This window comes from Lactuca virosa, chromosome 4, assembly GCF_052849685.1.
Source record: "Lactuca virosa cultivar CGN04683 chromosome 4, Lactuca_virosa_CGN04683_v6, whole genome shotgun sequence".
Classification (NCBI taxonomy): Eukaryota; Viridiplantae; Streptophyta; class Magnoliopsida; order Asterales; family Asteraceae; genus Lactuca; species Lactuca virosa.
The window spans coordinates 377,875,805-377,889,257 of record NC_136429.1 but is presented as its reverse complement, the minus strand read 5'-3'; the positions used below and the strand labels follow the sequence as shown (position 1 = coordinate 377,889,257).

Here is a 13,453-nt window from a genome sequence, read left to right as displayed (position 1 = left end):
AAATGGTTTATTAATGTGTGATGAAAATAATATAGTAATTAGAAATTACATTATTTAATTAATAATTAATCATAAATTAATTTTGGGATTAATTAGATTAATTAAAAGTACATGGACTATTTGGTTATTTATTGATAGTTGAGAAAGGAAGGCTCTAGAACCTCATGAAATGAGGTGGACGAAAATCTCTAGGGAAAGCCTAAGAGTTTCCGTCCAAGGCCCTTGTATAAGGGATTGGGTTGCTTGGTCACCAAGCAAAGGAATCTAGGGCTTATCCCTTAAACCCTAGCTTTGGCACCAAGTTTCATCAACTATATAAGGAACTCTTTTGGTCCCATATATCAGCCACTCCTTCTCTTCTCATGGTTTGTACGAAATCTTGCTTCCTCTCTCCTCTCTCTCATATTATCCTCTTGTTAGCTTGGGTGTGATTCCATTAGAGGCACGACACTTGTGGTGCTTGCTTCCAAGAGATCAACGAATGAGAATTCTAGTTATTTTCTATAACAACTAAAAGGTATGTAATCCTAAAACCCTCTCATCTACATTTAGAAAATAGCCTAGGGTTTCCACGTTTCTTTTTTGATGTTCTTAGTTATAGGTTCAATAGAGAAAACATAGATCCTATTTAGGTTTGATGCAAACTTAAGGGTTTTAATTTTGTTTGTTTACCTAAATCACATTAGTGGTATCAGAGCATTTGGTTTGTTTTCTGTTGAATAGCTATAATAGAAGAATAGATCAATTAGGGTATATTGAAATTAAACCCTAAGAGGCCATTTTTTTCGACAAGGGATGGGGTTTTAAGAACCCTAGCCTCCACCCCTTGGATTTCAAAATTTAGGGTTACGGTTTTGAAACCCTAGCCTTCATCCCTAAGTAATTTTGAAAATGGTAGGTTTATAGGGTTTCCATATTTTGATAATTGTTAGTTTAATTTGATTAAAATGGATAATTATAAAATTGGATAAATCCTATACCCTAATTTTCGAAAATTAAAGGTTAAGGATTTGGATTAAATTATTTGATTAATTTAATTAGATAATCCTTAATTTATTTAATTGATTTAATTGTTATTAATTAACTCATTATTAATTTATTTTAAATTTAATTAATTGAATATTAATTTCGATATTTAAAATATAAACCCTAATATTTTGAAAAGTTTAAAATACACCTTATACTATATGTAAAATTAAAAGCTTAATTATTACTATATTTATAAGACTAAGTCAGAAAAATTGCTAGTATGCCTCATTCATGAAACTAGTCTATAAGGAGGTATAAGGAAACTGCCTATAAAATGGTAGTTGAATGGGTGTCCACTCTCACCCACCGCTTCCTTGATTATTGGAGGGTAGTTAGCCGAACGAATTTGATAGGACAATTAATTATCATTAAAAGTATAATCCTATTAAAATTAACTAAACCTTTTATTAAAAATACCAATATAATAACTCATCATCTTCTCGTTCTTGGGTCTTTGATACAGGATGTGGATTACACATTTTTTCTAATTTGCAGGGGCTAAGAAGAAGTGAGGAGGTGGAGCACGGTAGAAGGAACTTGATCATGGGGAATATGCGATCTTCACCTGTCACCACGATTGGAGTTTATGGACTAGTGCTTAGTAGTAGTGTTTGTTTAGATTAAATAAATTGTTGCTACTTGTCAGAAATGACACGTAACATTATTTCTTTTCATGCATTGTTCAGACAATGTTTCATATATTTTTTTAATGATTTGAATGGTTCTATTTCTGCTTACAAAAATAGTGTTTTTTATTTTGAAGCTTTACCTTGTGATGGTGTGTATGAAACTGTGACGTGTGTAGAAAATTTAGGAAATAATGTATTTTAAATTGATTCGTCTAATGGTATAGACAAATCATGCTTGTGGCATTGTCGTCTTGGACACATCAACAAGAAACGAATCGCCCAACTCCAAAAGGATGGAGTGTGTGAAAAAGGTGAAGGTTTGTTGGACCTCATACACACAGATGTGTGTGGGCCCTTCAGATCCACCACAAGGGATGCAAATCAATTTTATGTAACATTTATAGATAATTATAGCGGATATGGTTATATTTACTTGATCAAACATAAATTAGAAACATTTGAAAATTTCAAAGAGTTTAAACATGAAGTCGAGAATCAATTAGGCAGGATGATAAATATGCTCCGATCAGATAGAGGCGGAGAGTATCTTAGTATCGATTTCCACGACTACCTCAAGGAATGTGGAATAGTTTCACAATTGACCCCTCCTAGGACACCACAACTTAATGGAATGGATAAGAGGCGCAATCGAACCTTGTTGGACATGGTTCGTTCCATGATGAGTCGAGCTTCTCTTCCAATTTCATTATGGGGGTATGCCTTAGAGACTTCCGCCCATATTCTTAATATTGTACCAACTAAGAAGGTTACCAAAACACCTCACGAGATGTGGATAAGGAAAGTTCCCTCATTCACACATGTCAAGGTTTGGGGTTGTGAAACTTTCGTTAGACAAGAGACTCACGAAAAGCTTGAACCTCGAAGTGAGAGATGTATTTTCATCGGCTACCTACATAAGTCCTTTAGATATTTGTTCTACAGACCTAGTGAGAATATGGTCTCTGTAGCATGAAGAGGAGTCTTTCATGAGAGAGAGAGAGATCATATGCAAAGAGGACAATAGGAGTTCTTTGACCTTGAAGAAATTCAGGAGTCAAACGATGAAGGAACCTCTAAATACGCTAGGGTTCAACCAGAGGAAGAGATTCCAGTTGAACTAGTTGACAACTCATTATTTCTACGTCTCTTTAGTAGAGTTAGCATGCCACCTGAGTTTTATGGTTTCCATATAACTACAGATGGTGATATGTTTATCAGTGATAGTACACTGATAAATTTGGATGGACCGACTAACTACAAGGAAGCAATGGCAGACCCTGAGGCAACCAAATGGAAAGAGGCAATGTACAGCGAGATGAAGTTCATGTATGACAACAAAGTTTGGAATTTGGTTGATCAACAAACTGGTCGGAAGACAGTTGGTTGCAAATGGATCTTCAAAAAGAAGACCGACCTAGATGGGAATGTGCACACATTCAAAGCACGATTGGTTGCAAAGGGCTTTACTCAAACCCCAAGGGTTGACTATGTAACATCCCGATGTTGAGGTATTTTTAATTTTAACCCTATGTATGAATAAATATTGCATTTTAGTCCTTGAGCATATGAAAGAGTGTGAAATGGCACAATGTGGCCTTTTAGGGTTTTTGGGCTAAGGGAAGTACGTTGGGCGTATGTTGTGTACGCTGAGCGTACTAGGGCGGACCCTAGTACGATGGGTGTACACCGCGTACACTGGACGTATGTGGAGAAAGTTCAAACCCTAAATTTTAGGGTTTGGTCCATATATAAACACCATTATAGCCTCATTCCTCATTCCCTCATCAGCCCCCCTTGTGAAAAACAACCCCAAGAAAACCCTAAGTGAGAAGAGTGCATTTTGAGCTCATTCGTGTACTTTGGTGGTGTTCTTAGAGAAAAAAGAAGGTGGCGAGAAGAGCTTGGAGCTTGGAAGCATCTTGGATATGATATTATCTTCTTGTTAGCAACCTCTAGGAGGTATAAAGTTCACATCTTGATCACTCTATCATGTAGATCTAGCCATTTCTTCTTTTAGGGCGCTTTTGGTCCAAAAAATGATGATTCTTGAGCATAGCATGTTCTTGATCAATAAGTCATCCTTTCAGACCTTATAGGGGGTCTTAAGTCATAAAAATGTGGTCTTGATGGTTAGTTTTACTCCATGCATTCTATAGAAGGTCTTAATGCATTAAAATGTTGAGATTTTGTGTATTAAGCACTTAATGGACATGTAAAGTCATAAAGTTGGAAACTTTATGACTCTTGATTTTTATTTTAGCCTTGGATCTGCAATTGGACGTGTTAAGTCAAAGAAATAAGCACTTAATAGGCTAACATGGGGACTGCTGCATACGATGGACGTACCGATGGGTACGCTGCGCGTATGCAGATCTGGTCCTGACGCCTCAGACAGCTAGTACGCCCCGCGTACGAGGCCTGAGTCGACTCGGCTGTATTAACTTGGTCGACTTGTTGATTTTGATAAGCTTTGACCAAGGGTATTTTGGGGAAATGTTATTAATTTAAAATGGAAATGTTTTGACATTTAGGATTTGGGTTGAGCCGATGTTTGGGAGTAATGTATTGATCAGTTATTCGTCAAACTGTGAGGTGAGTTTTCCTCACTGTACTTGTGGGTCGAAGGCACCAAGGCGACCCAATTAGATTGTTATCATGTTATACTTTGATTGATGATATGCTGAGTATGGGGTAGATCTATATGATTATATGATAGCTGCTGACACGCGTAGACCGGTAGATCCGTAGGACTACCTGTGATTATGTCTGCGTGATTATATGTCTGTTGAATATGTTTGTTATCTGTTATATGTCAACATATTGTGTTGGGTTAAGATTTTATTGCTATGTGCATGAGTCAACATACCGAGGGTATTCCAGTCCGATGACTGTGTGGTCCCGTTGTATATTGGTATTATGGTCTGATGACTAAATGGACCTGTTGTATATTGGCATTAAGTTCGATGCCTGATTGGGCTACGGGTAATCCAGCCTGATGGCTGTGGACCATGGGTATTCCAGTCCGATGACTGATTGGACCCAACATGCTTGTTTGTGTATGATATGTGTACTGTGTGGTGGTACCTTGGGGGAACTCACTAAGCATTGGCTTACAATTTTAGTTTTGTTTCAAGTACTTCAGAGGACTGTGGCAAGACGAAGGAGTGGCCGTACATGTAACATTCCGTTTGAAATTTAATTAAATAAGTAATTAAATAATAAAATAAGATTCGAGATGTAATCCTTATATTTTATTTCAGCCTTAAGTCGTATTAATTAGCGGGTGTATGCATTGGGGAGTTAAAAGTTATATTTGTGAATATTAGGGGTTAAATGCAATTTTAGGAGTGATTTTGTAAAGAATTCTAAAGGCAGGGGGTGTTTGGTAAATATTGGACTTAAATTGAAAAAAATCTGATAGGGAGGGACTAAACTTGGAAGAATGGACAAATGTTTGAAAGGAACACGAGATTAAACCCGGTGCCCCCTTCCCCCTCGTTTTCTTGAATGAAACCCTAAACCTAGAAGCTCTTCAACAGCCGCCACCTTGTATCTCCATTGCCCATCTGCCGCCTTGAGCGGCCGAGCACCCCGCTGCTGCATCCGCTGCCGGCGAAGCTAGCCTTGCACGTTCCTATTCTCGGTGATAACGAAGACTGTCAGGAATCCGAGAGACATCGCACCAAGTGTAGATCGGAGGACCGAATGTTGACGTCATGGTTTTCGCTGCTGTCATTCTCGACTTCATCTTCTTCTCCATTCCTCGCTCGCTTTGGCCCAGCCCGCGATTCAGTCGCCGCTGCAGCTCCGAGCGGCTGCCTTTTTGTGCTCCGGTCGTCGCCTGCCACCCGAAGTGGCTGAGTTGGGTGTGTTTCTGTGTTCAACTCGTGTTTTGAATGAGTATGTGTGTGTGTGTTTGCTCGGCTGAGAATCAAAAGAACCCATCACCACCACCGTGAGGTGGTGGCTGTCGCCTCCAACAACTTCCTACCACCACATTGGTGGCTTTGTATGTTACATGGTGTGTGTGTATGTATTTCATTTAAAATTATATGTCGTATGGGTGTGCTTGACTGGAGAAAAATCAAGGAAAACCCCACCACCACCACCACCGTGAGGTGGTGGCTGCCGCCTTCTGCTGCCACCAGCCGTCGTGTTGGGTGGAGGTGTGCATTTGTGTGTGATTGCTATTTGAGATGCTTGGACATGTTTCGGTCTAGAATCATAACCACCACCACGAGGTGGTGGTTTCCGCTGTGAGTCGCCGATGACCACCACTGCCTGAGGTGGTAGTGGGTGGTGCCTGACTTATTTAACATTAATAAGCCTAAAAACTTAACCATTGGACTAATTGGCTTGTGAATTGGTTGGAAACCCTATATAGGGTTTAGAAAACCCTAACTTTGGAGATGTTAGTTTTGAATTATCGGGTCCAGCGTTTGGACTAGTAGATTGAAGTATGACTTATGTCCAATTACATTGTATGTTTGACCTAGTGGAGTGATGGATACTACAAGAAAAAGACCCTTTTACGACGCGCAAACCACGACACTCGTTGATTTATGTTACGCAAAAGAGAGTGACATTAAAAAAGTGTCAATCTCTTCAAAAAAAAATTTAGGATTTAGGTCACGTATTATTGCGTGCCTTTAATCTCATGTAAAAAAAATTAAAAACACGGAGGACATTTTATCTAAAATGTGCGTCCTCTGAGAATGTCGCTTTATATTTTTTTAAGGAACGCGCGTCTCTCTTCTTAGAGGGAAAATGAAATCCCAAAAAATTTTGAACCCCGCTTTTTTTCCTACACTCGTATCGATCTGTTCTCTAACATCTCATCTCCTTCGTCTCCGCCCTTCACCCACCTCCACTACCTCCAACCCACACCGACTCTTCATGTCTGCACAACGTAAGCTAGGGCTTTTTTTGATCGGAGGTTATGGTGTGGAGGAATTTGGGGAAAACAACGGGGAGGAGGAACAAGGTTAATAATCTGATTTCATTCCTGTTGGTGTTTCTTTTCTCACTGATGTTCGACATCTTCTCCGGTGGTGATGGTCGTCGGACAGGTTAGGGTTTTGTTGAAGGCGCAGTTGGAAAAAGCGATGGAGGTTCTGGTGCGATTTTCTGGATTACCGATGGCGGTGTTGGTGCTAGTGGTGGCTCTGGAATCGTCGAATTCGTCCTCTCCGACATCGTCGTCCTCGTCGTCATCGTGGATTCATTTGCGGTCAGTTCTATTAGTCGTTGCTTCCTCATCATCATCCTCACCAGTTTCTAGGTCAGTTCCCTCATTCCTCTTTCCTCCCCTTTCCAGATCTCGATCTCCAACTACTATCTTTACTCCAAAAAAAATAAATGCACTGATCTCTTGTTTCTCTACTTGCTTAGCCGATCTGTTCTAGGTTTTTTACTTATGTATTCAAGACACCTACCTTTCACCAGATATTGTATTCCTCCTTTTTTTCTTCAAGTTTCCAAGGGAAGAACCCCGCTTTTACAAGCCTAAGGTGTGATTGCACTAAGGTATGAAAATGATGCTTCTACCATGCCCTATTTCTTTAGTCGTTCAACAAATAAGAGGGCACGCAATTTCTCATTCATATCTCGACTTCATCTTCTCAATCAAGAAAAAGGCTTATGATTTTTCCCTTTCAGCTTATAGCTATTGGCTTAGAACTAGCTGCTGTTTGGGAAGCTATCTGTCAAGCACATGTATCGGGTATCCAATTATTAATATATACAGGGACTGTTTCACGTTTCTGCTCTGTTTTACCTTTAACCAATTAACCGTATTTTTTCATCCTTTTCTTTTCTTTTGTTTTGCAGTTGTTTGAGTTTCTATTCACACCATTTGATGATGCTAGTAACCCTATCATAGCTCAGGTAAAGATGTTTAAATTAAATCCAATTATCTTAATTCTTAACATTAAAGAATCAGATAATCATAATCATACTGAAAACCCCTATAAATCCAGTTATCTTAATCATACTCCCTCCTTCCAAACAACTAGTCCAAAATTCAAAATCAACTCAAATGCTTTAGTTTTTCTTGAAAGGATTGGGTCCAAGGTTCACTGATTGGTCCAAAATTCTCATCATTTATATTTTTTTTGATGGAATCTATAAGTGGTTGTTAAAAGTAAAGATCTTTGGGTGATCGAATTCTTTGCACCTTGGTAATTAATCATTCCACTCTTGAACATAAATTCATAAACCAACATTGTCTCTTTACTTTCTTATAATAAATTTCAAAAAGTTTATAACTTTTTATATATATGTTATTTTTTTTTCAGGTGTGGACATTGTAAAAAAGCTTGCACCTGAATGGAAGAAGGTTGCAAAGAATTTACAAGGAAATGTGAAGCTTGGACACGTGAACTGTGATGACGAAAAGGTATTCTTGAATTTCTATTCTTTTTATCTAAACCAATATTATTATTTTTTATTATTACTAACTGATTATGTTTTTTTGCTTTCAGTCTTTAATGAGCAGGTTTAAGGTACAAGGGTTCCCAACTATATTAGTATTTGGTGCAGATAAAGGGAGTCCAATCACATATGAAGGAGCAAGAACTGCATCTGCAATTGAATCATTTTCCCTTGTTCAGCTAGAAACAAATGTTGCTCATCCTGAAGTGAACGAGTTGACCAGCTCAGTGAGTTTTCTGAATCCCTTTTATAAATTTTCAGGATTTCCGTTTTTGCCCCTGGTAAAATCATGAATTTTCCATTTTAGGATGTGATGGAAGAGAAATGTGGTTCAGCTGCCATCTGTTTTGTTTCCTTCCTCCCTGATATTTTGGACTCTAAGGCTGAGGGAAGCAATATGTATATAGAGATGCTTCTATCAGTTGCTGAAAAGTTCAAAAGGAGTCCTTACAGGTATAAAATCCGATTATAGCATTTTACTTAAATAAAAATAAGAGTAAATTACAAATTTGGTCCCTATGTGGCTATGCTTCACTCAAAATCTCAATTGTTCCTGGATACAGGAAACCCTTCAGGCTTCTCCCCTTTGGAGTTCAACCAAAATTAACAAATGATGAGATGACAATTCTTAGAAGGGAATCTATGTCTTTAAGGTGCAATAATAGTTACTACAAAACAAATGTCATTGATTGTGGGAGCCCTTGGCGCTTTGTCCTTCATATTTGGTGTTATTTCTGAAAACAAGGAGGTATTATTCTTCGTTTGCATAGTTTAATATGTTTATAAATCTCAATAGGCCATTAGCATAAAACAAGGAAAAACTATTTTTTCCTTTTAGGGTTTAATGCAAGAAACAACAATGTACTTCCATGACATTTACAATGAAAATCCATTGCTATTTCTTTATGCATCCTGCATCTGGAACCCCAATAACAGGAAAAGACATAGTTATCTGTAAGTATCCAGCGGACCCCACAGTTGCCTTGGGGTATTTGTCCTTTGGTTTTCTTGTTGCCTCAACATTGGCTGGAGGGTTATCTCTATTTTACCCTTACAAAGGGAAGTCAATCCCATGGCCTGCATTCTTCCAAAGCACAAGTTTCTTTGTATTTTTCCGTATAGCTTTGTAAGTACACATCACCCTAATCTTACACGTTACTTTCACATTAAAAATTAAAACCATCAATCAAATAGCAACATATATAGTTTTTATTAATTTTGTGACATGTGCACCGGGGTTCAACTGGATTGGCAGCTACAATGTTGTTATGGCCCACGATTACAGAACAGTAATGTACATCAGTTTTTCGGATACCAAAAAACTGAGTTAAAATGAAAGTATGTTGCTGTTTCTTGCATTTATCTAATTTGTGACTTCAACCAAGATCATTTTAATCTTTTCAGGTGATAGTGAGACAATTTGTTGATAAAGCGGAATTTCAAGATTCTAGTGTTGAAAAGATACTAAACTTGCTATTCAACCACTGTGAAAGTGAGGAAGAAGGTGTCTGGAATGTGGTAGCTGAGTGTCTGGGAAAAATTGCTCTGATCAAGCCTTCAAAACTTGTTCCTGCCCTCAAGGTACACATATTTTCAATTTTCTTTAATGTTTTTTAAATTAAATAAAGTCTAGTTTTTCTTTTTATATATATAAAATTTGTAGGAGCGAACAACTAGTCCTACTGCATTCACCAGGGCAACGGTTGTTGTTGCTGTGAAGTATTCAATAGTTGAAAGACCAGAGAATATCGATGCAGTCCTGTACCCGGAAATTTCCTCCTTTCTTATGCTTATCAAGGATCAGGATCGGGTAAGTATCTCTATATATGCTGGAATCAGGGGAGGAATGGAATTCTTCATTCCATTGGAATGGAAAGAAAACCTTTTGTTTTGTCTAATTCAACGGAATGGAGAAAACCCTACTCTTTTTTTTCCTTATAATTCTATATGTATGAGTTATTAGTATGATCTGTTAAATTTTGATAGACATGGGCAGCATGTTAGGCGTGTAGCTGTTTTGGCTTTGAGTATAGCTGGCCACAACAAGCCAAATCTCATCAAGGGCCTTCTTCCAGAACTCTTGCCACTTCTTTATGATCAGACAGTTATTAAGGTAGGTATCATATATATTTCTCATAAATCATAATACCCTTGTATTACTATATGAATATCAATGAAAGTATATATATATATATATATATATATATATATATATGTATTGTTATTGACGGAAAGAACTGATACGAGTAAGAAATGAACTTCTAGAAGAATCTTCATACTTTAACTTTGCACAATCATGGATAGATGGTGAGTTAATTTCATCTACCTTGAACATAGATGCATAAATTTCGTGCTTACGTATTGGGATTTGTTGGTCATCCTGTTGGTGCCTCACCTGGGCTTACAGGGATAACAGTTGACAAATCAGTGGAGTTTTCATATGAAGAGCTTTCAAAGGCTACAAATGAATTCAGTCTTGCTAATAAGATTGGTCAAGGTGGTTTTGGTGTTGTTTATTATGCAGAACTCAGAGACGAGGTTTGGAATATTAGTTTTAGATATAATTATATTATTTTATCTGTTAACACATGTTCATCATCTAAACCTGGTATGTAGTATTTCAATTGATAAATATATTTATCAAGATTTTGAGTTGACCATATTTTTTTAACATTTGAGTTTTTATTTTGCAGGTGCGTTTTATAGGATATTGTGTGGACGGCTCCTTTTTTTTGGTGTATGAGTTCATTGAAAATGGAAACTTGAGTCAACATTTACATGGAACAGGTGAATTTAAGTTCAAACATAATAACTAATTTCTATAATGAATACATCCAAACAAGAGAAATTTATGTTCTTTATAATATTCATTTTTAGCAATGGACCCACTATCCTGGTCAACTCGGGTTAATTTTGTCTTTTTACCAAGAGGTCTTATGCATAGTTGTATTGTTGGAATGATCATCACGAATAATCATCTTTTGATATGAAAAAATAATATTTTATATGATTATCTTTTTAAATTCTTTTAATATTCTAAATTAGTTTTCTATTCATTCGAGTCAAATTCCTTCATATTTTGTGAAGTTAGCTTCGCTTTTTTTTTTTCAAATATGAATTTGAAATTCCTTGATATTTAAAGAGAAGTCAAATATCCTTTTATTTTCTGTTTTTATACTAATCTTCCTATTCTATTTATTAAATGAAAACAAGTGTTAAAATAAAAAAAAATGATTAAAAAAGGAATTAATAGGGTCCACATGTTATGTTTCATATAAATAAGGTTACAAATTTTTATATGCTAATTAATTTGGTTAAATTAAATTAAATCTATTAATTGAATGCAGTTGCATCCAACTGGCAGGCCGGATGAAAGTCTTGCAGTTGAAGTGATTGGATCCATTGGTGAGGAGAATGCAATTGGGAACATGTTGTCATTTTCTCTTCAGAAGGGGCAGTTAAGGGCTAATGTTTGCTATTAGCCTTTTCACTCGGCCGTTCTAGAGGTACTTGCTGCTCTTCTCTTATGTGCACCTATTTGATTTGAATTACCAATAACTATAAATAATTATCTCCATTTTGTAACTTATTTGTTTGAATTACCTCTTAAAATAAAAGAGATAATGTCTTATGATTGCCTCTACTAGTTTGAGATAAAAGGTTTTGCTGGATTACGCTTAAATCATTAGATGTGTCGTATAACTTGTCTAACATTTGTGATTGTCATTGTTGATATCAGGTAATTCATATTGTAGTGTATTTATTCCAAATCCCACATTCTTTGGATGGAGAAAAGGGTAATTTTGTCTTTTACAACTAATATTCCATGTTTGATTCTTCTAATAATTATATTAGCATATTAATTTTTTTAACTTTTATTTGATCAGGTCACAAGAATTATCGGAGCAGGGGTTCATTAGTCTTAAAGAATTATGAAAGGCAAGATGTAACTCTACTTAGTAGGAATTTGATGTTTATCATCTTTGTGTATATCTTTTTAGTTTGTATAACATTACATTGCAGAAGGTGTCCCTTAATAGCAATGTAGTATTAGGTTATATAGTTAGGGAAAACCTCTTAGTAACAATGTACAATTAGATCCCCTTAATATCAATGTATTACAATTTTTTGACATGATGTTATTGGATGAAATTGATTGTTTTGGTATATATTTGTTTACATATTTTTGTATTATGCGTAAATGAGTATCGTAAAGACGCGTCGTAAATGCATATCGTATTACTAAAGTTTATGACATGCAAATGCGTGTCATCTTCATTTATGACAGGGGCTTCCTTGATACGCATTGCGTGTCATAAACACGTGCGTCGTAAGGTTACGACATGCAAATGCGTGTCGTCTTCCTTTATGACAGGGCCTTTCTTGATATCCATTGCGTGTCATAACTGTGCGTCGTAAATGCGTGTCATAAATGCGCGTCGTAAATAGACGACGCGCAAATGCGCGTCGTCTCTCGTTATGATAGGGCCTTCCTTGACACGCATTTGCGCGTCGTCTGAGCGTTTTACGACATACATTGCGTGTCGTAAAAGGCTGTTTTTCTAGTAATGAGACTTAATAGAATAAGTCCTTAATGGGTTAAGTAAGAACACTTAACCCTAATCGTCATTTTATGTGAAAACCCTAATTTTGTTTGGGCCTTGTGTTAGGCCTTTCTTCTGGGCCTACGTGGTTGGGTTTTGTTGGGCCATCCAAGAACAAGTATATGGACTAGAATATTTGGATGGGCTTTAGAGTAAGGCCCATGTGAGGGGTTTGGGCCCAATTTGGAAAATTGGGTCATAATTGGGCCTTTGTTAATTATTTGGCCTTTAGTCCTTCAGAGTGTGAGTTGGGCCTTGGTCTTGGACCAAGCTAGGTTAGGGGTAAAATGGTCCTTTTACCCCAAGTGTAGATTTATGGTTATGCACTGAAACCCAAATGGTTAATTGGGTTTTGTTTTGATGTTGACAGTTCGGGGATCTGTCAGCCAATAGCCAGAGATTTATTCGCAGGACTTCAACAGTGCGAGGTGAGTTTTCCTCCTGTAGGAACAGGTCGAAGGCACCAATGCCGGCCCGTATGTATGATTGTATGTTCCAGATTTCGATCCGATGTCGGGCGGTGCCCGGTGAATGATTATATGCTTTCCGGACTACAGTTCAATGTCGGGCGATGCCCGAGGAATGTTTGTATGCTTGATGTCATAGTGATTCTTGCATGTGTCTGTGTTTATATGTTTTCCGGACTAAGGTTCGATGACGGACGATGCCCGATGAATGTTTGTATGCTTCCGGATTTCGGTCCGATGTCGGGCGGGGCCCGAGGAATGTTTATATGTTTATGTTATGTGATTATCCTAT

The 13,453-nt window shown here is 37.2% G+C and overlaps 1 protein-coding gene across 12 annotated transcripts; it reads left to right on the top strand.

Moving 5' to 3' along the window:
• The first annotated feature begins 5,152 nt into the window (after positions 1-5,152).
• LOC145108779 (cullin-associated NEDD8-dissociated protein 1-like) lies at positions 5,153-12,257 on the top strand. Of its 12 annotated transcripts, none has more exons than XM_079045862.1 (17): positions 5,153-5,524; positions 6,728-6,939; positions 7,050-7,184; positions 7,317-7,380; positions 7,488-7,544; positions 7,955-8,055; positions 8,141-8,317; positions 8,398-8,543; positions 8,654-8,838; positions 9,495-9,671; positions 9,754-9,900; positions 10,087-10,203; positions 10,428-10,628; positions 10,784-10,877; positions 11,455-11,596; positions 11,830-11,887; positions 11,978-12,257. In XM_079045862.1, the coding sequence occupies exons 9-15, from the start codon at positions 8,770-8,772 to the stop codon at positions 11,481-11,483; spliced, it is 834 nt and encodes a 277-aa protein (XP_078901988.1). In that variant the 5' UTR covers positions 5,153-5,524; positions 6,728-6,939; positions 7,050-7,184; positions 7,317-7,380; positions 7,488-7,544; positions 7,955-8,055; positions 8,141-8,317; positions 8,398-8,543; positions 8,654-8,769; the 3' UTR covers positions 11,484-11,596; positions 11,830-11,887; positions 11,978-12,257. The 12 variants fall into 12 exon arrangements, with proteins under 12 accessions (XP_078901988.1, XP_078901985.1, XP_078901987.1 ...); XM_079045859.1 differs by having other exon boundaries at positions 5,153-6,642; XM_079045861.1 differs by having other exon boundaries at positions 5,153-6,939; positions 7,104-7,184.
• The last annotated feature ends 1,196 nt before the right edge of the window (positions 12,258-13,453 follow it).

Excerpts from the sequence above, each read along its gene's own strand:
- LOC145108779 (XM_079045863.1), top strand. The coding sequence starts at position 8,770 with ATGTCATTGATTGTGGGAGCCCTTGGCGCTTTGTCCTTCATATTTGGT. Across the intron at positions 8,839-9,494 it reads TTATTTCTGAAAACAAGGAG|GTGATAGTGAGACAATTTGT; the intron begins GTATTATTCTTC and ends TAATCTTTTCAG. Across the intron at positions 10,629-10,783 it reads ATGCAGAACTCAGAGACGAG|GTGCGTTTTATAGGATATTG; the intron begins GTTTGGAATATT and ends TTTATTTTGCAG.